Here is a 27,330-nt window from a genome sequence, read left to right on the forward strand (position 1 = left end):
TCCTGCTGAGTATGCTTAACACTGCATTCCCTGGCTGAAGTTAGAAACTGCAGTTCACAGAAAGGAACATCATGGTGTTGTAAAGGCAGGTAAAGATCAGCTTTGGAGGATGCTGTTATTAATTGGCTGAATATTGAGATGCAAAACAGGAACCTTGCGACTGTTGGTGTAGCAGTGACAGACAGGGAGCACCCCTTACTGTTACTACATCAGAGCTTACAGTCTGTGTTAGGCGTAAGGTTGAGGCTAAATGTCTTAAGGCTTGGCTAAATGTTAAAGATACGGAGGTTTACTTTCCATATGCTAAATAACTTCATTGGCAGGTAGGGAAATGTGATTGACTCAGTAGCTAGGCCAAAATAATAATAATAAAGTCCAAAAAAAAGTGCCAAAACTCTCAATAAAGTCTCGTTTTTGTGTGCTTACCAGCAGACTCCAAATAGCCTTTGCACTTGGTCATGTCAGCGTTTGACAGAAGATTCCCTGCCTTCTCTCAGCTTGCTTCTCGCACTAGATGTTCTCAGCGGCTTCATCGGAGAAATATCTGTGCATGAAAACAAACCATAGTCCATTGTGTCCTTGTGTTACCAGCATTCATCCCAACTTGACATGCCTCTGGTTCCAGCAATAAACCTAGCTTTTAATTTTTGAGGAAAAAAACCCAAAAAAACCCCAAAACAACAACAACAAAAACCCTACAACTCCAGACAAAACTATTCTTAACATTAAATGTAGAAGTGACAGGTAGAGTCATTAAGAGTTAAACGTGAGCATTGGACCCTGCAAGCCAGCAGAACTGTAGGCAGCAGTGGAAGACTTCAGAAGTCTTTTGTTGAGCTTGTTGAATATATAGGGTTGAGTTCAGTTTAATGCTCAGCCCTGCAATATTTCTCTGCTTGTATACAGGCTACTGCAGGCAGGATCTCATGGGTTCTGCTTAAATTTGGAGTTGTGTTGGAGATAGCTGGGGTTTGCATTGGGGTTTTGATTTGGGACTAGGGGGATTTATTTTACTGCTGGCTCCCACAAAGGTAAGAGCCGATTTAGACACCGTCAAATAACTTCCAGTTAATTTCAGTGCTAATCTTTGTTGCTGGGCTATACTTAAACACAGTCCAAAATACAGTTTTAGGATACATACTCGGGAACAGAGGGATTGAAGGGTATGTTTACCGTTAGGATCCAGAAGACTTTATAGGTCTACAGTGGAATTAGCAGAGTGCAGTGTTTAGGTTTTTGAGCTCTTCTGCGTGACAGATATATTGTGAAACCTCAGGTTTAGGGTTGGGGATGGGGCTAGGCATCAGAAGAGAATCTGTCAAAGAGTTTGCTTTAGTCTTTGAAAGAGTAAAGAAGATTCATATAGGATGAGGACTCCTGTCCAGTGTTCTACAGCTCACGGTATGCTTTGATTCTTCATTAAGGCCTTGTCCTGGTCTAACCCCGGCCGCAGCCAAGCCCCCCGCAGCCGCTCGCTCATCCCCCCTTGGTGGGGCGGGGGAGAGAATCGGAGGGGTCAGAGCGAGGGAACTCCTGGGCTGAGATAAAGGCAGTTTAACAGGTAAAGCGAGAGCCGCGCGCGCCAGCAAAGCAAAACGCGGAATTCGTTGCCCCCTCCCCAGGGGCAGGCAGGTGCTCAGCCGTCCCCAGCACAGCAGGGCTCCCTCACGCCCGTGGCTTGGGAAGACAAACGCCGTCACTCGGAGCGTCCCCCCTTCCTCCTCCTTCCCCCAGCCCCTGTGCTGAGCGTGGCGTTCTGTGGTCTGGAATATCCCTTTGGCCAGTTGGGGCCAGCTGTCCTGGCAGTGTCCGCCCACCCCCCAGCTAACTCCCTGTGCCCCCCCACCCCCCCACTAACTCCCTGTGCCCCCCCACCCCCCCACTAACTCCCTGGGCCCCCCCACCCCCCCCACTAACTCCCTGTGCCCCCCCACCCCCCCAGCTAACTCCCTGTGCCCCCCCACCCCCCCAACTAACTCCCTGTGCCCCCCCACCCCCCCAACTAACTCCCTGTGCCCCCCAGCCCTCTCGCTGGCAGGGCCTGAGAAGCTGAGGAGCCCTTGGCTTAGTGTAACCATCGCCCGGCAGCAACTGAAACCAGCGGTGTGTTACCAGCATTCTCACACCAAATCCAAACGCAGCAGGGCAGCAGCTGAGAAGAAAATTAACTCTATCCCAGCCAAAATCAGGACAGGCCCATATCTCTATGAATAGCTGTTGTGATCTGGATTTAATCTTAGTATGTGGTTCTGGTGCATGTATGCACTGTGTGTCATTAATACTAGGATTAGGGAACTGTTAAAAAGATCAGAGTTCAGGATGGGGAGGGATTTAAGTGCTTGGTTTATTTGTATGTTCTCCAAGGCTGTAGAGCTGTGATGAGCGCTGATTCCTGCTGCTTTTTTTGGCTTACGTTAGTTTGGTGTGGTTGTTTGTCACTGAGCTCTGTTTGATGTGAGGTTTGATGATGTGCTATCTGAAGCCCTGCTTCTTTTCTCTTTGTACCCTGCAGTGGGGGACAATGGGTTGAAGGTTCTGAGAGGGTGTTTCATGTCATCTCCACACACATGGCCTTCTTCGGCCGTAGATCTACCACAGAGGGTTACGGGCCACTGTTTTTAAAGTCTATACGACCTGCAGAGTCACAGCGTGCTTTCCTATTTCGGGGTCTTTTTTGTTTGAAAGTAAAAATCACTTTTAAGAATTGACCTTTCATTATGATGTGAAATTACCTTAAACATTTGTGGACAGTAAGCAACAGTATTCTTTGATAATACAGAAATGAAAAACATTTCCTTTTAAGTGTTGTACCTTCACTCTTAATTTCTTTTCTCCTCCCTTGGGTCACTGTTTCCTGCATAATGTTTTCTTTGATGATATGCCATGGGCCATTGACTAAGGACAAAATGTTGAGTTAGGAAGGTAATCAAATTATGGAGATGTCCCATAAGAATCTACTTATATTTTTTTCAAGGTATTACATCTCATTTGATCAGACTTGACAGAAGTGGTATCGTTTGGAAAGAAGAAACCTTTACAATATCCAATAAAACTTTTTTCTTTCCTTTGCATATGGTACATAGCTGTCTTGGTTATCTGCTTTTTTACTTTACAGTGATGCAAACCAAAAACTTTTTACTTTCGTTTTTTGCTTGTGTTCCTTTTGTCTTTTAAAATAGCCTTTAATAGTAGTAGCCCTTAAAGTACAAGAATTACAATTTGAACTTTAATAATTTCATACCAGTGACTGCATTTCATACCTGAGACCACATCGAGGTATGGGATTCTGAGATTACTTGTCACTTTGGTCTTCAATATTTCATGAAGTTCAAAAGGGCAAGGATTGTCAAAAGAACTCACTGAGCAGGGGAAAGAAAAAATTAAGTTGTAAAAGTCTTACCATTTGATTCTTCAGATTTTAATTTTCCACTGAAGTTGAAGAGGAATCTCCCCCACAACTCGGGTTGAAGGTGATCAAAACTGGGGTTTAGCAGGTGGCATGTTACACAGGAGAAAAGCAGAATCACTAGGATGCCTCAGTACAATAATGTGCATGATCTGATTTGTTCTGTTTAAATCCTAAAAACACCACCTACAGAAAATGCACTATCACAAATGTTGCTGTCTTTCTTGGTCTCCGTTCAGGTGCTCGCTAGACAAAAGGGATGTGCAGTAGCTCCCTCACTCTCATCCCTTGCTTGTGTCTCCTTGAAGGGAGCAAATAGCCAAGTTGTGCCCTTGCTTGCCCAGAAGAACAGAATACTGGTAGGACCGTAGCGCAGGCCTGTTCCTGAGCTCTTGGTTAGAGCATTATGCCCAAAGGCAAGGAAGTGGGTGCGCTTCCCTCACTGGGTTTCTGGCCCCTCTATTCATCTCGCAGATCTGTGCCTGTTGTGTCGATTCCAACACCCAGAAATGCTCTTTAACACTGTGACATGTATAAGTAATTGTATTTCTTCATCGAAGCATCACATTTTACATTGCTTCAGTCTTTTGATTTTGAACATAACTGTGACTCAGCAAGCCATGCAGAAGCGTGTTCAGATTGCAATGGACTTTGGGACCTAATCTGTGAGAGCCTTTGTTTTGGGAGCCTTTGCTAGGTGAAGTGCTTCAGGGAACATCTGGCAGGTTCAGATGCAGAAGCGTTTAAGAGCTTTCTGCTTTGCTTTAAAATAAAACCTGTGACTCTGACAGGGCTTTTGCACTTCAGAACTTCGCTTTGGCTTTGGCAAAATCTGTAGTTTCAAGGGTAAGATGGATGAAATGGGGCAGCAGTCACACACTTCTAGTCTATTACAGTGTGAGTATTTTGTAATGCAGAAGGAAAAATAAGTCTGCAAAGACAGTGAAGTCATAGTGGCTTGGTAGAGGCTGGTTTCAGCAGTCAGGATGTTCAGAAATGTCACGTTGTACTTCCAGGGTTAGCTGAGGGACTGCTGAACAGATCTTACTCCAAGGCAAACAGGGACCAGCATGTAACTCACTTAAGTAGCAACTAGAAAGGGTTAATTCATGTCTGGCATGCGTGGTTAAATCGTAGATCAGTTCATGACTGCCTTCTCCTTGCAACTACAGAAGAGAGTGCAAAACTTACTATTTCTGGTTTTGTTCCCTCCTGTTAATGAAATCGGGAAATCAGTCTCCATTCATCTGTCTATGGACATAAACAGGCACTCAGCTATCCATGTGGTTGTATGTCTTCAACTTTGGGGATAATTCCCCTGAAATTTATAGGCACGTCAGCAAGGGCCTTGTATTGTGGGCAGGGTGCTGGTGTCACTCTTTGGGCTTGCCTCTGTTTCAGCTGAGTCGGTATTCTTGAGATAATAATGTTGCTTGTTGGAGAATGACCACACTGAAACTGCGCTGGTGTGGCTCAGAGGGGTTTGTTTAGTAACTGGTGACTTACTGTAACTTGCACCTATGGCCCTCTTGCATTAATGGATAGAAGGGTTTGCATCACTTAGGTTTATCTTTCTGCACATCACGATGTGCTGGCTAGTTTGAGTTTAAAATACATGTTGGTTTTAAAAATGGGTTTGTTATAGCTGGAAGAATTGTATGTGTGGTCAGGAATGGTGCTAACAACAAGGTTTAGGTAATTGCCTAAGCTTGCATGGCAGTGAAGGTAAGTCCTGTAAAAACTGGTAAGAGCATCTGTCAGCACCCCCCATGTGTTGAGCAGGGTAAGTAAGGGAATGAGGGGTGTTTTTTCGCAAAAGTCTCCTGTAAGGAGAAAGCAGTATAGTAAATCAAGAGTAAATTAACTAATCATGTTCTAACTTACAGCTGTTTTTTGTGGGAGATACAGTCTATTGGAGAAGATAGAAAAACAAGAACAGAAACTGGAGTCATTCACGGTGGTAAGATAACTTTTATGTCTCTCCTTGCTAACCATTGTGACTGGGTAAGTTCAGAAACTTGTAGGTTACGCTTTCAGCCTATACTTTACAAGTGAGTTCATCAGGTTTCTTGAGCTTATCCTGCTAAAGCTGATCATAGTGACATATACCACAGTGATCACAGGGGAAGGAAGGGGGAAAAAAAAAAAAGACAAATGTAACAATTAGTAAAATGGTACTTTATAAATTCCTTACTATGTAGCTTTGACTTTTTACAAAAACACAGGTCGGTGGGTAAGTAAGCCTACTTTCACATGGCACGTGTATATGACAGATAACAAATAGGAAGGTACTTCATTTATAGGTCTGTCAGTGCAGGAACAAGAAGACAGGAACTTTAGGGGCTGCTTTCACTGGGACAGTGCAGCCTGTTTGAACATCTCTGAAGCTGTTTGGTTCCTGTTTTGTCTACAGTCTTATCTTTCACTACTCCAGATGAATTTCTTCCCTTCATCTACTTTCTTTGTCATTCAAGTTGGTAATCTCATCTTACATTGTCCTACTGCTTCTTCTCATCTGTTTTTTAGTAGTTTGAACCACTATATTGTGGTTTGCAACTGAAAGTTCTGCTGAACCGGTGTTCTGAAATCATCTCACACTATATAGTCCAAGGTGATGTTCAGAGGATGGTGGGAAAGGGCAGCTTCATAGTGAAAAAAAATAAATAAAATATTAGCTAAAACTAGAGACTACAGAACTGGGAAATGGGGTCTCTGCAGTTGCCTCAGTTCAGAGGTGTGTGAACCCGGTCGTTTTTGTCACTTGTTTTGAAGAAAATACTTGTTTAAATACATCAAATAATTCCTTGTGCTGTTGTGTCTGACAGTAGGCTGTTTCTTTCTGTCCAGCATGTTATGAAATCATAAACTCAGTCTGTTCTAAGCATAAGAAGTGCGCTAATAACCCTGTCATTGTGTGTAATTCTAACAGGGATGACAGTTTTTTAAAAATGTCTTAAGGTTCTCCAGTTTACTTGCAGTTTAGGAGGTCTGGACTGTGTTCCCTATGAATAGCTTGCTGAGAAATCTTCAGTGAATCACTTAATGCCTCAAATGGAAATCTGTAAAATGAGGTAATACTTCTGCACTTGGACATGGGTGTCGGGACGATAACTAGATTATGTATTGAGGCTTGTGAAATGCTCAGGGTCATTTGCATGTTATTTTGCTGCCCACGCCCCATTTCTTTGGTGGAGGGCTGTTACACTTTTTCTTAAGGATTTTCTTTTTGCTTGTAACTTGTTTTACAGAGTTGCTGTATGGCAAAATTCCAAAGCTTTTGGTGGTGGAGGGCTTACAAGGAACAGCTGAACAAAATCAATCTGTTACTTGATAGTTTAGCATGCTAAACTCGGTAGTGATGAGCTGTGTGACTTAAAGGAAAGAAGAAAAAAAAAAACGGATGCCCAGAGTGGTTCTTGCACATCTGCTGATCTCAAGTGTGGCCAAATACATGATGAAATATGACTTGTCTGGCTACAAGCTCTTATTTACTACAACTAAGCGAATTATTGGGTCAGTTCCTGACCAGACCTTGAGCTGTCAGAAGCAGATGGCCTGCCTGGAGAGCAAGATACCTTGGAAGCACCTCCACCCTTGTCAGCAATGTTACACAGACAGGGATCTCTCAGAAGAGCAGTGGCTGGCATTCAGTGATTTCAGGGAAAAGGTGGTAGGTTTTCAGCTATACTTGCTCTTCCACGTCAGAATGTCTTGTATACACTAGTCTGGAATGGGTTTTCTGTATGACTTGCTGTGGTGGGTTTACCTGGCCCAGCAGCCAGGCACCCACACAGCTGCTCGCTCGCTCCCCTCACCAGCTCCCCGCAGCAGGGGGAAAACAGGAAGGGCGGAATGAAGAGAAGTCATGAGTTTTGATAGAAGAACAGTTTACTGGGAGAAGAAAAGGCAGGGCCCAGGAGAGGAAAAAAAAGAGCGAAGCAAAGGAGATGGCACACCATCTCCCACGGGCGGACCGATGCTCAGCCAGTCTCCAAACAGCCACCCTGGCAACAAAAACCGTCGTCTCTGTCTTCCTCTAGCCCAGTGTTTATTGCTGAGCGTGAGCGTACGTGGCACGGAATATCCCCTGGCCCGCCTGGGTCAGCTCTCCCGGCTGTGCCCCCCCCAGCCTCTCGCCCACCCTCGGCCACCGGGCTGCGGGTGCAGTGGGAAGCAGGCAGCCTTGGCACTGGGCAGGTGCCGCGCAGCAGCAGCCAAAACACCCGCCTGTTATCAGCGCTGCAGTTGCCACGGATCTGAAACACAGCACCGCATGTGCTGCCATCCCAGCCAGACCCAGTATGTTTGCTTACTTCTTAATGTCGTACTAAAAAAAGAATTTTTAGGACAACAAAATCCCTTTGTAAGGTCTTAAGAATGGCATTGTCTTGATTGAAAATGTTTTCTTTTATGTGCAGATGTGATGTCTTCATTATCAGTTCATGTCTTCAGTAACATGGGCACATCCGAAGCAGTTCAAAAAGACCCTATGTATGTGCTGTAGCTCATTTTTCTCTGATAAATGTCTCAAAACATTTGTTTCATGGAATTCAGTAGCGCTTAAGTGCTTTTCTGACTAGGGGCTGCATGTTCAAGCTGACTCTGTCCTGCAAGACCAATTCTGAAGAAAGGTCTGATGTTCACACTGGGCAGATTATCTCAAAATGGGTAGTTCTGTAATTACCTGTAGATACATCTTGTTACTCCCTGTATAAATACGTAGTTTTGTCCTTAAAATGCTCAGCTCTGCAAGTCTTCTGAGACAGAATTGCCTGGATTTGTCATGAGACTGGACAGATAAAATGCTTTCAAAATTAAAACATTAAGAATTAAAATTATGTGATTACCCTAGGAAATTGAAAAATAAAAAGAAAATATCTGAAGTAGGAATGAAATTTTAGTTCACTTCTGGGAAAAAAAAAGTTAGTGCATTACTTTACTGTTAGTGTCCCTGTTCCCTCTTCTTCCCTGCAGTGCGTTATTATTGATCATATATACTGCTTTCAATGAAAAATAACTGGCAGCTGAGTGACACAAAGAGCTCAAAAAATAATTTGGATTAGATTTCACTGATCATTTTGATCAATATCGAAGTCTGAAATGAAGGCAGGTTGAGCTTTCACAGAATTTCCTGCGGAGATAATCAAGGTTAAAGGAGACTCTTGAGTTCTTGAAGAGATTCTTTAAAATGTTTAGGATGTTCTGACTGCTCTGTTACTGTTGGCCTTTCTTTATTCCACTTCTGTTAACATGAAGATGGATGAGCATTTGTTCCTGGTGGTGAAAAGCATCACAAAGGCTTTGGTGAATGTGTAGCAGTGGGATCGGTCTGAATATAAGAGTTTGAGATGGCCATCTTCAAACCTTTTACTGCGTTTGTCAGTTGATGCTATCCAGTTCCATGAAGAGAGAGGACTTGGGGTCTGGTTGTTCTCATGGTAAGCACAGCAAAACTGAAACTTCAGTGTCTTCATAAAAGACACTGAATGCAATTTCTCATGGCTTTTATATACTGAAGCACTACTTTGAATGATGGGGAAGAGCGAATGTATTAATAAAAAAGCAACCTACAGCGAAGGCAGGACGGAATTGCCTCCCTCCAGTATGTTCTGAAATGGTTCGTGCTGTAAAGGTTCATGGTCAGAGCAAGTTTTTCTTTACCAGCGATAGCTTGTGCTTTTGTTCTTTGTGGAGTGTGCACTTGGAGTAGGTTGGAGCAATTCAGATATCTTTATCCTTAGCAGCAAACAAACAAACACCTTCTCAGAGGGCAGTAGGATGGAGTGTATGTTCTGCTAGAATGGAGGGCCAAGGCAGTAATTTGCACCCAGTCCAAAAGCAGGGTATATTTGGGGAAAAAACGATGAAAGTGCTCTTGTATTTTGTCTTCCAACTGCAGAGTTCGGGCAGTTTAAAAAGACCCAAAGCATGCCCTGTGTGCTGTGCTCTGATTGTGAGCGAGGTGGCTAGACTGTCTGGTTTCAGTTAATGAGTGGAACCCCTGGAAAAATAATGATGGATAATGTTCAGCTCTTGGAACAACTTATCAGTGTCAGTATTGTTGAGAACTTTGCATATTGAAGGAAGACAGCCAGTGGAGCTCAATCTCACCCTGTGTAAATTGCTTCTCATATATGGGTCTCTTCCCTGCTCCCTGCACCCCCCCTCCCTACCCCCACCCCCATTTGTTGGAGAGGACAGTCCAAATATTGAACAACTGTAGAGCTAGCTCTCTTCAGCCAAAATCCTTGCTTCTGTGGATGTCAGTGATAGAGCTTTTGTTAACCATAGAATCTAGTTGCAGCTCACATCCGTTACCTGCAGACCCAGCCCTGTGTGTGCGGTATGTGGTGAAATTGGAGATGTGAATTTGTGGCAGTTCTGACTGCATGGTTTTGTCTGCAATAAGAAATTGGTACGAGTGGTTGCCAGAACTGCTCTTTTTGTGTGAAGGTAACAATTTTGTGTGTGGTTTCATGAAAATATAGTCAGATGCTTAAAAAAAGACTGGCTGCTCAGGGATCACCTTTGCCTTTGCTTGGCGTGGCTCTGGAGGAGTGAAGGAAAGGCATGACTGATGCAGGACCTTAGGGACAGTAAATACTGTGGTCAGCTCTTCTGTCACTGCACAGTCCACAGCAACTTCCTGTTTGGTAAGTTGAACTTTGCTCATCCCAAGTTTTGCTGTGATTTGGGCTCTCTGGGGAAGGATAACTGGCTCACAGGGAATTAAATTAGTTTTTTTGGAGAAGCTTTGTTCAGCAGATGTGTGAGAAGTTTCAGTTACAACGAAGTAACTCCACCTACCTCAACAAAACCCTTGTTTGATTGGAAAATTGCTAGTCAGCCCGGTTTATTCTCTGCCAGTTCTTAATGCATACAGGATGGTTAGAGCAAATTAAGATACTGAGAATTTGGCTTGCTTACTGTTAACTGGCACCGTTCCTTCGATAGTGCGTGCATGCAATGTATAGGGATTTGTAAGTGCTATTGTAATGTTGCTACTTAACAGCAGTGGGAAGAGAGATTTAGCAGTTGGGACAATTTTAAAGTTCCCATAAAAACGTGCTTTTCTGTGTACTTGTGGGCTGACCCTGGCTGGATGCCAGGTGCCCGCTCTGTCACTGCCCTCATCAGGCGGAGAGAAAACACAGTGAAAGGCTCATGGGTGAAGGTGAGGATGAGGAGGTCACCCAGCAATTAGCATCACAGGCAAAGCAGACTCAGCTTGGTGAAATTGGCTTAATTTATTACCAATCAAATCAGAGTAGGATAATGAGAAATAAACACTAGATCTTAAAACACCTTCCTCCCGTCTCCCCCTTCTTCCCAGGCTTCACTTTGTTCCCGATCTTCTCTACCTCCTCCCGCCGGGTGGCACAGGGGGATGGGGAACGGGGGCTGTGGTCGGCTCCTCACACGGTGTCTCAGTCGCTCCTTCCTCCTCAGCGGGAGGACTCCTCGCACTCTCCCCCGGCTCCAGCGTGGGATCCCTCCCACGGGACGCAGTCCTCCACGAACTGCTCCGATGTGAGCCCTCCCCATGGGCTACAGTTCTTCACTAACTGCTCCAGCGTGGGTCCCTTCCACGGGGCCACAGGCCCTGCCAGGAGCTGGCTCCAGCGACCTCCTTTGGGCATCCCCCTGCTCCGATGTGGGGTCCTCCACCGGCTGCGGGGGGGGATCTGCTCCACCGGTAACCTCCACGGGCTGGGGGGCACAGCATGCCTCGCCATGGTCTTCACCATGGGCTGCCAGGGAATCTCTGGTCCAGTGCCTGGAGCCCCTCCTGCCCTCCTTCTGCACTGGCCTGGGGGTCTGCAGGGCTGTTCCTCTCGCATATTCTCACTCCTCTCTCCCAGCTGCAATTGCTGTTGCTCAGCTTTTTTCCCCCTTCTTAAATTATCCCAAAGGTGCTGCCACCGTTGCTGATGAGCTCGGCCTGGGCCAGCGGCAGGTCCATCTTGGAGCCAGCTGGCATTGGCTCTGTTGGACATGGGGGAAGCTTCTGGTGGCTTCTCATGGAAGTCACCCCTGTAGCTGCCCAGCTGCCAAATCCTTGCCATGCAAACCCAATACAGCACTTAATCTGAAACACATAGGTATCCGTGCTTGCTCAAGAAAAGTGTGCATGGCGTCCTGTAGCACACTGACAATTTCAACAGGTAGAGCCTTGCTGGTAACTGCAAATGAGATCTTAATTTGATGCTCTTGAACACTAGGTTCCATGGAGCGAATGGTATGTTACTTTATCCTACAAAGCTGTGTTAAATATCCCTTTGCAGAAATTCCAGACAGGTGCAAAGTAAAGGTCTGTCGTGTGCCGTAGTTTTTATCAGTTCATGGATTCTGGCATGGCAAAGGTTGCCTCTAGTGAATAGGCAAGAAGAGATGAGCTGAGAAATGCTCGAGTATATATCTGTGCTGCACAGTGTAACTGATTATACCTGTTTCTGAGAAAAGTACCTTCAAAATAAAGCATACATGTATTTTTTTCAAAATGTTCCTCAACAGATGAACAAAATACCTGATTTTTATTCTGTTGATAAAATTACTCCATGTGCTGTCCACATGTCGTGTTCATTTCCATGGCTAGTCAGACAGCTTGCTTTATCAGGGTTCCCCTTGTCAAGTAAAGAAATCTGTAGTTTTTTTAAAAAGCCCCTTCTATGCCTGGCTAAACAAGGACCTCAGTTTGTGCATGTCAGGCAAAACTTCATATGCTATTGATCTTCAGAAGCAGAAAAGTTCTCTGGCATTTGCTCTTGACTGTTGGGGTGGGTGTGGGAGGGGAGGCTGCTTAAGGTGCCTTTCCATATTTTTAGCAGTACTCAATCTGCACTGTTTGACTGTACTTTTACAATTAATTTTGATGTACCTGGGTAGTGTGGGTTTCAGCTGAGAAGAATAACCTGTTTCTTGGGGTTTTTTTCTCTAAAAAAAGTGCATTTCTAAGTCCAGTAAATACTGTAACAGCCACTTATTTTAAAGTGTAATAGCAATTGGGCTGAAGGACTGTATGAACAATAAGTAATTACAGGTAAGTTATTCATACGCTTTTGTTGTTGTTTCCAAGAATACCTTTTGTTGACATAGAAAATCAACATTTTCCATGGGGGAGGAGAGGAAGGCTAGCGTTTGTTGTAAATCTGGGAATACCAAAATGTCAGTGGTATTGCTTCTAGTGTAGTGTGTGACTCTGTGGGTGCTGTTAGCATGGGAGTACCGCTGGGCCTGTGTCTGTTTATAGTGGGTATACATTAGGTCATTTTAATAGAGGAACTTGTAAGCATTTTTTAAAGTTTTTTTGTACATAACATTTTTTCTCTGTGTGTGTACAAATATATGTAAAAATAATTTAAAAATACTGTTCAGGGAAAAGCTTGTATCTCCTTCAAAAGACCTAGGTGAGGTGGCTTGGTCTTAGAAAATGAAAGGCTACATTTAATTTCAGTGTTCAGTTTTGGAAGGTTCAGACTACTGTGACACATTTAAATCAAGTACTTCAAACGCCACTGCCCAGAGGCTCCTTCTCTAGGTCTGCAGGCAGCGGCGGGGGGGCTCTGCTGTATGGCCTGTGGGACCAGCAAGCAGCTGGTTCAAGTCTGCATAGCTCCTTGAATTCAAAGGAGTTGCTCCAGCTTGTATTTGCTGAGAATGAGCCCTGCGCATCTAGCAAAAGTAAACTGGTTCTTCCAAGATGTTTGAGCAAGAAGGAAAGGCGGTGTGGAGTTAGAACACTTAATAGAAAGAAGGCTGAAATGTGAGTAGCTCTGGGACTTTCTTTGAAATTGAAATTTATTCCATGATTATGAGAATTTACTATTAACAAATTACACTGTACCAGTCTTCTGGTAGAAGCTTGATTCCTTGTGAAAATCTTGTTTCTTAACAACTAAAACAAGCGTGAACTTAAATACCTTCTGACATTCACTTTTGTCCCTCTGATCTTACGGTTCAGAGAAACTACTGCGATTGGGGTACACTGCTACATTACATACATTGCTCTTTGTATTCCCATGCTGTGCTCTTCTGGCAGTTCAAATCTGGGCAACCTCAAAGCAAATCAACTGACACTGACTCTTGGCATGCCATTCTGAGCAGAAGTAGGAGCCAACGTAAATGACTTTTAAAGACTCAAGCCCTTGGCAAGAATGACTTAGAGGATTAATACCTAGTTTGTAAAAACTGAAAGTTAACCTTTTTTTTGTTTTGTTTTGCAGGGAGGTCATGCAAATGCAGAATTTGAGTAGGTTGTATTTTATATTTCACTGTTCTCTATCGGTATGTTTTGGCAAGATTCCTTCAGGTGCTTGAGGAGGAGCAAGATGCTAATATTTATTTTGGCAGGCATTGCTGTGAAAAACGAGTTTTCTCCGTCTAGACTTTTATTTCCAGATCCCTCATCCCTTCCTCCCGCATATCAGAGAGGACTGCATTACTGGCCGTGTAGCTGAATCCAGCTATTCTGAATTGGGCTCAGCTCTACTAGTGAGATATATGTAGTAAACCCAGGAATTTCGGAGATCTTCAGTTTATGCTGACTCAGTGGTGCTCTTCAGCTGTTCCTCTAGGATGCCAGCCAGCAGAACATAGGCTCTAGGTTCTGAGCAGTGATTCTGTGGCAGAATGGGAAGGTTATGGAGCCCCTGGGTGCAGTCCCTAAAGTGGAGAGCACTGGGAGCCAAGCAAGCTGCTACTTCATCCTGAGCAGCCACTGGCAGTTGTAATATTGATGGAGTGGTGCTGGGATTCTTGCCTTTGGACCTCTGGAGTGGGGAAATGCCTTTGCTGGCTCTTAACTGATTCTCTCATCTCTCATCATTCTTAACTGATCACTCATCCTAAGCTCCTTGCCACCCTAGAGTAGTTAACTACCATCCTGGACTCAGTAAACGGGTCATAATAGGCCATATGAAATTAGTCTGGATATTTGTACTGTGTGTATTTTTAATGCACAGGTGCAGAATGTGAGGTAGAGAATCCAAGATCTTTTTATGGATGGAAGCCCGGTAGCCATCAAAGGAAGGAGTAGTGATCATATTTCATGGAAGCAAATAATTGTTTACGAACTGTGTTAAGTACAGAAGGTGACTGCTGGTGTAAGAATGTATGTGTATTGCTGTGGAATACATGTATATATCATTAGAAGTAAACCAACTTTATTCCAATAAGAGCGTTGCTGGACAGGGGAAGTTAATGTGTTTTCTAGTGAAACCTAATGGTGCTGTGATGAATCTTTAACAGGCAGTAAAAAAATGGGTGCATATTTATACCTTGGCTCGCAGGTTGTTGCAGAACAACTTAGTGGAAGTAGCGTTTCTGGATATGTGTATGTGCCTGCCTATATATGTGTGTATATGTATATATAAATCAGCAGTTACAGAATATCTGCTTTGTACTGGTACCCATCTGTTGCAACATGCATACATTCCTCCACAGAGGACTCGCATGTGTCCCCTTCCATGGCCTGATTCTTCATTCCAGTAATTTGCTTTAATTAATGCAGAGCTGGCCTTTCTCTGTACTTTCTTAGGGTATTTTTAAAATTGGTCTCCATTGCTCACATGCAGGGTGGTGTTAACGACCTAAATACAAGCAACTGTTTTGGATTCTTCTCAGCCCAAGGTATATTCTACAAAGTTAGCAGATTCTTGAACTCACACATCTGGGATGGGAACTCTGGCAGGAACTATCACATGGTGTCAGTCACTTGGTATGAGTGAACATCAGCTAGTACAGTGACACTCACTGATCCCTTGGGGAAGCCACACTGAACCATGTGTTAAAGAAGAGCTTAGCCTGGATAGGGCAGACCCAGCGTTTAAAGGCTACAGCAAGAGGGTTTGCAAGGAGCATTTGCTGTAATAGCAAGGGTGTGGTGTTGTCTGTGGACCAGTGATAGGAAGTACAGCCAGAATCTTTTGTGATGTCCATATCAAAAGATATGGTTATAGTGTTGAATGCTTGTAAACTGGATAAAATATTAATGGAGTTTGGGAAAGGTGCTGGTCAAGTAGCTTTCTTCTGACCTGCTCTCAAACTGACTTTGATAGAGCTGGAACGTACTTCTGCAGGACTCTCTTATAGCGGGGGCTGCAGCACCAGGTGCCTGGAGGATCTGAGGATCTATTACACGCCACAGTGTGCTCTTCCCAGCGTGAAAGCACAGATGCCTGTGGAGCCTACAGGTCTGGCTTCGCTCATGCCCTGGGACTGCGAGGGAAGTGAGCTAGCTGACAGGCAAGCAGCACAGGCTGTCTCTGGGTTGTATTAATAGCACCATCTGTGCTTAGGAAGAGGAGAGCACTGGATCAAAGAGCAAATCAGAATGAGGAACAGGACTTACTGGTGCCTAACCATCTTGTTGTGATACTGCTTGGACGTAGCAGTGTTACTGTGATACCTGCTCAGAAGCACTCCTACACGCGGCAGATATCTGAGGACGGGAGACAGGCTTCAAGGTACGGTGACCCAGGTGCTAGGGGCTGTCCTTCCTCTCATGTCCCACTCTCACCTCTGTCCCTTGTAGTGGATGGGTCCATGGTGTCTCAGGTATGGACTTTATAGCGTTAAATAACATGACTAAGTTCCTGATTTGCCATTGTGTGTTTTCTGAACTTCTATGCCTTTCTGCCTGTTTTCAAGCAAGCAGCCTGCAAGGCTGTAGATCTCCAAGACATCTGCTTCTTTCTCAGATTGTCGTTTCAGTCATTTCAGAAATCCTCAGGGAGGAGGTGGTAAACAACGGGGAAGCATAAGCCTCTTTCCTATAGGAATCCAGACCTACATGTGGAATCAGTGAGACGTTTTATTTCCTGCATCCTGTTTCGGGCGCTGCAGCCAGTAGCTTTTCAGACTGAGCGTGGTGACCGTCAGGGAACCAGACTGCATGAGCTGAGCAGAAGGGGAATGCAGAGGCAACAGCCACGTTCTGTGGTTGAGACAGGCATGACCAGGGGATGGCAGTGGGACTTGGCTCTGCAAATGAGGAATATTCGGGAATGTGTGTGCACTCACTTAATGTATGTTTATTGCATGCATTTAAAGAAGAGGATAATAAAGGCCTCAGATCATCAAACTTGCCCAGAGGTACTTGACTAGCTGAAGGGACTAATCTCAAACTTCTGAAAACCAGGGGATACAAAATGATGGTGTGTACCCTTTCTGGATACGATCTTTAGAAAGGCATAAAACAGTACTGGAAAAATAGCGGTTCTATATTAATCACACTTTACATTGTTTTTACTAAGATGACACAGAAGGCTAAAAGGACAGCTGGGATAACACTGGTTAATGGCCTAGATGCTCTTGATACTGACTGTGCTTATGCATTTATTTTTTAAGTATTATATTATCTTTAGACACTAGGCTACAGCAAATAGAAAATCATACCTGTTGCTAATTTCAAAGTAGTCAAGGCAAGTGTCTAAATCTTACACTATCTCTAGTAGTTTTGCAACCACGCTGGCAGGGCTTTGTGCTTGATTTTTGTAACTAATAATGAAATACACACTAATGTTTGGCCTTTGACCTAATGAGGTAATTTTTTCTTCTGCTATTTAAATAAAACCTGAGTAAAGTCCAGAAGAATTCCTTTCTGAAATACCTGAATTTTGGAATTGCATTTTTGCAGTTCTGTCAGTCTTTCTGATACAGTAATGTTAACTTAAAACTGCATCACAAAAGGTGTGTTCATCCTAGCCTTTATCTGCAGTTCTCTGGTAGCATCTCTTCATAATGAAAGTTAAGGTCAAACGCGAAACGAAGGCCATGTGTCTCTGATTCTGCTGGTTTTGTCGTTACCTAGGGCCTGTGGAAGTCTGCAGGCAAGACAGTGTAATATAATACATGTGGATAGATAGGAGTCCCATTTAAAAATGAGATGTGATTCTGTAGAGGAAGCAGAAGTGTAGAAGATGAAAGCATAGTGCAGGCTGCTACAATCTCAGTAGATTCTGTCCTGGTCTAACCCCGGCCGCAGCCAAGCCCCCCGCAGCCGCTCGCTCATCCCCCCTTGGTGGGGCGGGGGAGAGAATCGGAGGGGTCAGAGCGAGGGAACTCCTGGGCTGAGATAAAGGCAGTTTAACAGGTAAAGCGAGAGCCGCGCGCGCCAGCAAAGCAAAACGCGGAATTCGTTGCCCACTCCCCAGGGGCAGGCAGGTGCTCAGCCGTCCCCAGCACAGCAGGGCTCCCTCACGCCCGTGGCTTGGGAAGACAAACGCCGTCACTCGGAGCGTCCCCCCTTCCTCCTCCTTCCCCCAGCCCCTGTGCTGAGCGTGGCGTTCTGTGGTCTGGAATATCCCTTTGGCCAGTTGGGGCCAGCTGTCCTGGCAGTGTCCGCCCACCCCCCAGCTAACTCCCTGTGCCCCCCCACCCCCCCCCAACTAACTCCCTGTGCCCCCCCACCCCCCTCAACTAACTCCCTGTGCCCCCCCACCCCCCTCAACTAACTCCCTGTGCCCCCCCACCCCCCCCAACTAACTCCCTGTGCCCCCCCACCCCCCCCAACTAACTCCCTGTGCCCCCCAGCCCTCTCGCTGGTGGGATGGGGTGAGAAGCAGAAAAGCCCTTGGCTCTCTGCAAGCACTACACGGCAGTAACTAAAACATCCCTGTGTTACCAATACTGTTTTTAACCCAAATCCAAAACTTAGCCCATGCTAGCTGCTACAAAGAAAATTAACTGTGTCCCAGCCAAAACCAGCATAGATGCTTTGCATTTACATCATATTTTGTGAAGTTGGCTCTAAAATTGTGATTGCTTTGTTCAGCCCTTAGCTTGCATGCTAGCTTTTTGGAGCTGTGGTATTTTGACTGGACTGCTTGGAAATGAGTAAATGGTCCTTCATTTAATAAAATAACCTGCATTTCAGCATTGATCTACTTTATGAATATATTCAAAGGGATGATATCATAAACTCCAGTTGCTGTGTTAACAGTGAAAGCTTACTCAGTGACTGATTATGTACAACCCAAAAGTACCTTGGTAGATGGCTTTTTGGGTGTGCTGTGTGAAACTTTTTATAAGTTACCGATGGGATATTTGAAAGAAATTAGCATGGTGAAAGGAAGGGCTGGGTGGTTAGCACAAGGAGCAGCAGCAGATGACTGCAGAAGCAGACAGGGATAAGAGAGGCATTGGCAAGGGTCAAGTCAGTTAGACCTGGGATTGCTGTTGTGCTGAGGTGGGGGCTGGGGGGAGCATTATAAAAGGAAGCAGCTGCAGTGGGCAGATGAGGAAATACATGATTTTTGGAGTGTGGGAAACTACTCATCCTTAAACCTACAGATGGATAGGAAACCCTTCCAACACTGGATTACTCTGCTGTTTTGTGGGCAATTTTCTGTTCCCCATTGCCAAAGGTAAGTTGTGTCTTTAGGTGTCAGAAGTGGTGGAATGGGTGTCACACACCATCGTCTTTGCTCTGACAGAGCTTACCACCACCGCATTTCCACAGATTGTATCTTTCTGGCAACATTTACGTTCTCTTCCCCTCTCTGTGTATTTGCAAGGAGATTTTTGTTTTGTTGGAGGGGAGCTTGTTTCTTCTTTTTCTGATACTGTCTCTATGCCTGAAATTTGAGTGTGCCAGGTGGTAGTTGCCAGGTTTTGCAGTAGGGGCAGGGCATAGGCTTGGTCTTATGCTCTGATGCTTGAGATGAGGGCAGTCCCACCCATGCAAGGTGTTGTATAAAATGGAGTGTTTGTCCGCTTTACTTGAAGGCATGTGTAGCTGGAAGCTGTGAGCTGAACACTTCCCAAAGTGCTACTAGTGGAAAGACGTCAGGTTGTCCTTGGAAGCTGAATACAGCAGCAGTGGTTTTTCAGAGCTGCTGGAAGGCAGAAAGGAAACTTCTGTAAAGGCTGGGCAAGCAGCCACTTACTTAAGGCTGTGACAGGTGAGCTCTGTCATATTTTGCTGTGGTGGTTAAAGGCTGTTCCTAACTGTCCGCCCTGCAGGAGCTGGCTGCTTGCAAGTGAGGTCAGTCGGACAGCATGCGCCAGCACCTTCGCTGCCTGTGTTCAGTTTCATGTTGGCTTAAACCTGTGCAGGGCAATAGGAATTGCTTCGTTTTGTAGGGAGGAAAAGTAAGGCTCTGCCAAACTTAATCCGGTCTTCTCTGCGGTATTCCTTTGAATGCTTTGTTTCACAGGGCAAGTAAAATGTCTCATTTGGACGTGTGTAATACGTATGGAAGTAACAGCCTTCTGTCAGCATTTGAGGTCAGGATGTAACAAGCAATGGAGAGTGATCTATTCAGGTAATGCATTTGGAAATTGCTGTCAGAAATTGATGACCTGTTTATATAAGGGATTCTGTAGGAGGTGGGGTTTTTCTTCCATTCCGTTTTTGTGGAACTCTTGTTATTATAACATGCAGTGACATTTCAGGAGCACACATTACAAGCAAGAGATGTGGAGAAAGACAAAGCATGTAAGATGACATTCAAGCTGAGAACCTCTGATACGCAGTATGTTTTGTTCAGTGTAGGTTGAGTGTGTATGTTAACTTAACCTTAGCCACTGCAGAAAATCTTCTGCAGAAGATCTTTCTCCAAACTTGCTTTTGTGGGCAAGCTGGTAGTGACATGCAAAGCACTGTTCTCCCCTGGATTTAGGGGGCTTTAGGGCTCAGTTGTGGGCTGTACTCTGATATTCCACAGCTCAGGCAGAAAGAAGCTTCCCTGAAGAGTTCAGGATGAGAACGTAGTAGCTAATTGAGATTCAAGCCTGGAGCTAAAGCTTCTAAACTTTCATGGGACTATTTCGTTCATAAAATTATTCGTGTGCTATAATCCTTTGTCACAGGATTAGAAATGAAGTAATTGTTCAATATAGAGATTAAAAGATCATCAGAGGAAAAATACCAGCGAATTCAATAAATCAGTCTGTGCTAAAATGAGAAAATTAAATTGATTAGCTATTAAGTATAGCCATAAAAGATATTTTTTAATACTAGTGCTACGCTGACATTTTCCTTTTAACATATCATTTGTATTTTATGTAACAAGCAGTGCTGGATGGAGTTATATAAATGAGCATGTGTTTTATGCAGGTTATTTCAATTATCTGTCCTTGGAGAAAGTGAATAAAAAAGGCTTCAGCTCTGTTTCTAGCATCTTCATTTTGACAGGTGTAATATTCATATTAATGAAGATTTTGAAGTGTAGAGGAATGAGTCCATTTATAAAAGCTGGTGTCCTCTTAGATCTTGATCTTAAAAAGTGTGTGTGGGGGGGGGAAGATGAAAGAGAGAAACTGAGGGTATGTTTTGTGTGGCTTGCCAAGTCTTCTTGAAATGGCTTGCAGTTGCAAGTTAGCTGAATCAGCACCACAGTCATCAGTGGAAGGCTATAATCATAGCAATACCTGGAGCGTGCAGCAAAGAAGAGGCAAGTCAAATCTGGCAAGGTGTCATATGAAGTTTTTGTCTGGTTTTTAATGGAGTCAGGGTGTTGCTACAAAGAGTAAATTTTGTGAAGTGCTGTAGTAGGATTTAATCAGCAAATTTAATTTAAATTTGAAGAATTATTTAGCTATGAAGCAGCATAAATTGGGAGGTGTGGGGCTTTCACAAAGTGCAATTATTGGGATTAATTTCCGTCATACAAGATGCAGTTTTTTGGGCACAAAATTAGTAGAATACATGCTGAAAAAGCAGAACCTGAAGATTTCAGGTTACAGATATTTTCCCATTATTTCTTGTTTTTATAGATTAATAGACTAAGGCTAGAAGGGTTTGTTAGCTATATCCTTATTGTACTTGTTTCTGTGCTGTGTGTTGGTTCCTCTAGAACAGATTTTTTCCTATTTTTTTGTTAATGTTGTTTTAAGATGTTGGATCAGATTAAGCGTGTTTAAATTGGCACGTGAGAGGGCAGGCTTCCGTCAGTTGTCTGTAACATAACAAAAGCTGCTAGATAGTAGATATAAGGGTGAACTAGTCAAATTATTCCTTAATGTATTATTAAGTAGACAATAGTATCGATCCAGAATGGTTTTTATGTCACTGGGTAGAAGGCATGCTTTTCTGAAAAGCAGTAAGAGAGGTGAAGACTTAGAGTAATTTTAGAGCCAAGTTTTCCAGTCTGCATGGGAAATTTGATGACCTATATCTCATGTTCTGTGCCTGTTCAGCATGAGAAATAGCTGACAGCAAAAGACAAGAAGTACATAAAAAAAATGTTATACAGGGACTACAGTCATTTCTCAGTGTTTTCCTTTAGCTGTTGGAACACACTAAATACTGGAAATGGATTTGCCCCGAGCTTATGTTCTGTATGATCTTGCTGCCTGCTCTGTCCAGACATTTTTTACTCTGCTTTTAGCACTTGGGTGGGTTTGACAGAAACTAATTTGATCTCTTTCATCCTTGATTTAAGGAGGGGCAGGGAAGGGAACCTTCTGCTCTGAGATACCAGCAGACAGTAAGGCATTCAGAGTGACAGTGGCCCCGTTGCCAGGAAGAAGTTTTACTGGACCTGGTGAGGCTCCAGCTCAGTGTCTTGGCAAAGTGGTCGAACCACTGACTAATGACAGATACAAGGTATGAGTTTTAATAGCGAGTATCTGTTCGTGTATAGTAAAATAGAGGTGGCGGGAGAACCTTACTCATGTCAAGTGTTGTGGTTTGTTTTTTTATTTTTTTAATGACTGATAATGGAACGGGTTACTTTTTTCTTCTGGCACCTTATTGTTGAGGGTTTCCATCATTCAGTGTCTGGTCTTCATCAGATCAAAACTCATTCATTCCTTTTTCTTCCTCCTACCGTCTCTTCCCCGTTTACCATAAATGAAGTCACATTATTTTTGAAAATGTGCTTCCTTGAATCTTGTCTCTTTACTTAGAAAATGGATGCATATGAAAATTAATAACAAGATTTAAATGCTGTCAGTGGATACTGTAATAAAGCGCTTGGTTTCTGGAGTTTGGACTCCAGTGAAGTGCTATGTTTCAAAGCAGGAGTTAAGGGAGGATTGTTTAAGTGCATTAAAAGAGATTTAGAAGGATTATGAGAACTCTTATATCAGTCCACATAACAAAGGCTCTAATGGGGAACAGGAGGAAGTGTTTCAACTTGAGACTTGGACAGAACTAAGATTTCATTCTCATTTATGTACATCTATACCTTCTCATCAGTTAAAATTAACTAATAGAGTTAAATTGGGGACAAACCAAGGTTTTATTCCATTTCACTTAGTCTTTGCTGTAATTCTTCGTGTGACTTAATTTTAAAATTAAGCCCTGATCCTTACTGAAATCTTAAGGCAGTAGGATTAGGCAACTAGACTCCCTCCATTGTGTTAACTCTTCATCGTGTGGTACAGTGTCTCTCACTTACCCAGCCATGTACTGGAAATAGAAAGCATATTGCAGGTTTCTTAATCACATGCAAATTCCATTCATGTGCACAAGTTTTCAGAGCAGACTTGGAGATTTAGCCGTACAGACCCCACTAGTTCCAGTAGGAGCTTTGTGCTAAATCCTCTGAATTAGTTTTGAAAAAAAAAGCCCAAAACAAACAAAAAACAAGCCATGCAGCACTTGTCAGCCTAACTTCCTCTCACATCTAGCTGCTTTTTAAGACACAATCTCCAGCCAAATTTTCTGGAAAAAATTGATGTCGCTGGAATAAGAAAAACAGGACCTGCTGAGTTCATCTCGGGTATTTCTCTGCTTTAAAGCCTCAGAGTTACCAAGCAGTAATGAATAGGGTCCAAGAGGCATGGCTGGAAGAAGCATTGATACCCCTTGTATCCAGATTTGTAACTATCAGGCATTTTTTAAATGTGTTTGCAGAACCAATCATGGGACAGTATGGAATTTGGACTAGCTTTGCTTTTTGGCAAGATTGAGCACTGCTGTGCAAGGCATTAAGTGTTCTCACATTTCTTTAATGCTTATACGTAAGCACATGCAATTAGTGTTTATAGATGTAGCTGTGCCAGCTTGGGATTAAAACCTCCAAATGAATCTCTTTTGTGGTTTTTTTTCTCCTTTCACAGACAATATTCTTGCCTGAAGAGAGATGGCAGAAATCAATTCTCCTGTAAATATCAAGGAAAAGGTAGGTCCGAGTAACAGTACAGTGCAAACCAAAATGATATTTGCATACGTATTTCATCCCTGCTCCTTCAAACACTGTTCACGTACTTAACTTTAATATCCATTGACTCTATGCATAAGGTACACAGGCAGGTATTGGATAGGATTAGTGTATTAATCTTGGTTTATGAGAAACGTTTTTGCTTTTCTGCCAAGAGACAATGTTTTGTCAGATAGGCTTCTCTTACTCCTTTGTGATTCTGGTATGCACTGACGCGGTGGGGAATAGCACTTTGTGATGTTTGCTGCTGTACAAAACACAACCTTTGAAGAACACACCCTTTAGAAGATAGTTTTTCTGACCAAAAAGTCATACTTTTACTACTTAAAGGCAATTCCTAAAATTACAGATCCTGAAAAGAGTAAGATTTCCCCGCCCACACACCCCACCCCACCCTATGTAAGTAGTTCTGGTTTTAACTGCATTCTATGTGCTTCGGTATGTCCTCTCCATATTCTGGCTAGTGCTAGAGCCTCATCACTCTTTCAGGAGCAGTAAAGGACCTAAAGCTAATTAGTGTACAAATCCGAGGTAGGCCAGGAGATGTTTTGTGACTCCCAGCAGGCAGGTTGTGAGGAGACAATCTAACCCATAGACAGTCCCCACCAACATAAGTAGGAAACCAGGACATCTGTCAAAGAATAGGAAAAAAGGAGAGGGAGGTGGGAAGACTAGGGGTATAACATTATAGGGTTGTATTTTAAAAGAAGCCAAGATTTTGAGAATTCACCTGAATTGTCGTCTTTTATAAAATCAGCTTTTGTTCTATTTCATGTCTGGAAAGACAGATGGAGCTTTGCGTTTAGGAAGTTCAGAAGAGGCTAATAGGTTTCTTGATTTACAGCTTTATTAAGCCCAATGTGTCTCTCTAACACAGATTTTAAGGCTGTGTGTAAATGTTACAGGCCAGAATCCAGTTCTGTCAGTGAGCCCAAATTTTTCCAGGTATTGGTGAAAAGTTTATTACGCCCATTCACTTCTTGAAAGATATGCAAGGAGAAAGATTAAATATCAAGGGTAATACAGAACAGCGAGGGTATTGTGAAACCAAGAAATGTAGTCATCTGCCGTTGTATCATAAGACCTACCTGTGGCATGTGACACGTCCTGCAGGGCAGCAGGCATGTGAAATACTCTCTTCTCTAAGCTCTCTTAAGTCACTAGAAAGGAAAAGAATAAAAATGTGTGTATGATTCCATGGATTAACTCTTTTCCTGAGCTGACGGGAAAATATATTCATTGGAAAAAGATTTGCCTAACTTCAGTTTTGCAATTAGATTGACTGATAACAAGGAAAAAAAATCCTTTGGCCTGAGGAATATGTGCAAGATACTGTAAATACAACTTCCCAATTCAGCAAAGTCCCAAGAAATGATAGAGAATTAAGATGTAATGTAACATACAACAGCGTGACAGAGAAAAGAAATAGAAGTCCATCAGATTTTTAGTTAACTTGCTGTTCTGCTTCTGAGTTCACAAATAATGAACTTTTCAGTCAGGTAATACATTTTTTAGAACTGATCATGACTACTTGTTAAAGGCTTAGACATCGCCTTTGGTTTATAAAGGACTTGATGAACTACTGAACCTGAAACTGGGCTTCCTCAAGTTTCAGTTTGCTAATGATGTTTCCTGAAAGAACAAAGATTACCTGCCCACCAATACACGAATGAAGCTGCTGAGGAAGCACCATGGCAAGTGATAGTTATACTTAGGAGTTCAAGTGGCAGTGAGTTCCTGTTCAGACTGTTGTGTCCATCTTTTGCTGCTTACTCGCTGTCTTCGCTTTCAACAGCACGTAGAATTTTTTGCTTTATATCCACTGGCCACCTGCTCTTTGAGTATGTTTTCCTCATATTTGTTTTAACTCCTGAATCACTCGTTGATCTTTAGGACTTGGCGTGTGTCAACACAAATCTGTATTTCAGTGATGAGTGTCTTCCTTAGTCTAATAACAGCACAGGGTTTAACTATTGAGTAGCATGAAGGATTTTGCAATAGAAAGGAGTGTCATCAAATTGTAACCCCTCGTGCCGGAGCGCTGGAAGGTAAATTACAGTAACTCTCAAAATGCAGCTCAGTAAACCAGTTAAAGTTCTATTTACTGAGTAGCGTGATTTTTTTTTTTATTAATTTAATCAGGTTTAGAAGTGCAGGACTTTATGAATCATCTGTTTGTCTTTCGCTACTTCAGAAATGAAGAATGGCAACAGGACATTTAATCACAGTAGATATCTGCTATTCCAAGTCTGGTATCTGCTGGGAGTATCTAAAGTCAGATGTTTATGATCATATACATTTTAAGGCAGGAAAATAATTAGATCAATACACTCCATTTTAAATGGTTCCTCTCTTTATTCCTGTATCTTCCATCAGTACTCAGTGCCACTAAATCCCTATGCCAAAGAGAAGAATTAGGTTAACAGCAATTAACATTTTATTGCAAAATTACTGGCTTTTATTCTGGAAAACACAGACTAATAACCTACTAAATAAAGACTTAGTGACCGAACAGCATAAGCTTCTTGAACTCTGCATACGTCAGCCGAGAAGCTAGCATGCTCAGTTTGCCATTTCACCTGGACAAGTCTGTCTGGTTTTAAAAGGAGATTGCGGTGGCAAGAACTTCCATTTGACACCTTGTATTTGGTTTACCGTATGGTGGCTCTTTCTGTCAGCAGCAAACTGAATAATTCCAAAGCAACTGTAGCTTTAGAACCCTTTGGGTCATGCACTAGAAATCTGAGGAAAGGATGGAACAGATACGTCCTGCTGAGTTGGCTTTAATTATATTTGCACATAGACTGCTAAAAAGTAAGGACTTCATTTGCATGTTTGAAAAATCAGACGTATTTACAGTGCCCTAGTAAGAGAGTCAAAATCAAATCCCTTCCTTGCTTAGAAAACTCAGAGAGCAAGACATGGCCATGCTACACAGCATTGAATCACTGAGTTTATTGTTTACTTTTACCCACCTTGGGGGGGGGGGGAGTGTTTCTGGGAAACAAAACAAGGATTTATATATCTAATTACTTTTGCTGAGCTCCACAAATCCATTGCTATCAACACAAATATAAGTAGACCTTGTTAAAAAGAACAGAACAGAATACAGCTCCTTCCCAGCTCTCCCTTTCTTCTACCTCAGTGCTTGCAGATCATAATATATTTAAGACTTTGATCCTGCTAGGACTTGAACAAAGCCAAAGCGAGCTGTACATCTGCACAGAAATACTTTGCTAAGCTTCTGCAAAAGTAGAACACAAGTTTCTCCTTAAATTGAGCGTTATTTCCCTGTGCCAAAAATATGCTATGGAGCCCGTGAAGTGTTAGCATAATGTTTGTTGTGTCGGGTGGGTTGGTTGGTTGCTTGGTTTGGTTTTCATGGGGCCTTTTCCCATGTGCTCTCTATGATCGGCTTCTAGTTCACGGAAATAAGACCTCTACCACTGTTTTAAAGGTGATGTGAGGCTGAGGCAGACAATTTGAGCATTATGCTCACACACGGGCTCTGTAAGACCCTACCCCTAATTGGAGTCATGAGAGAATGCTACTGTAGTACTGATACTTGTGTAATTCATTCTTGGCATTTCAGCTAAAATAGTTCATAAAGTCAATAGGTTAAACATTCTGTTTTATGCCTCCCTCCACCCCTCCAAGAGATTTATATAAATGTTAGCCTGTGATGTCAGGAAGGCTAATGGAAGTTTCCATAGTTGGCAGAGGCTCCTGCAGCTGTGATACTCTCGTGGGGAGCCAGGGCTGTTCTGATTACCATATTTTCATGCATATATCCCACAGATTTTCTGGAATAAC

General features: G+C 43.2%; 1 protein-coding gene across 4 annotated transcripts in view; it reads left to right on the plus strand.

Annotated features, from left to right (window-relative positions):
- The window catches only part of SPATS2L (spermatogenesis associated serine rich 2 like), an 85,450-nt gene that overhangs the window by 16,818 nt on the left and 41,302 nt on the right, over positions 1-27,330 (plus strand). For 2 of the 4 annotated variants that reach the window (XM_040605113.1, XM_040605110.1), the window contains exons 2-3: positions 5,293-5,366; positions 23,417-23,478. In XM_040605113.1, the coding sequence (XP_040461047.1) occupies positions 23,440-23,478 (39 nt within the window). In that variant the 5' untranslated portion in view covers positions 5,293-5,366; positions 23,417-23,439. Of the gene's footprint in view, positions 1-5,292; positions 5,367-21,792; positions 21,957-23,416; positions 23,479-27,330 lie in introns of all 4 variants that reach the window. The other 2 variants (XM_040605111.1, XM_040605112.1) reach the window with 2 other exon arrangements.

This window comes from Falco naumanni, chromosome 8 (assembly GCF_017639655.2).
Source record: "Falco naumanni isolate bFalNau1 chromosome 8, bFalNau1.pat, whole genome shotgun sequence".
Classification (NCBI taxonomy): Eukaryota; Metazoa; Chordata; class Aves; order Falconiformes; family Falconidae; genus Falco; species Falco naumanni.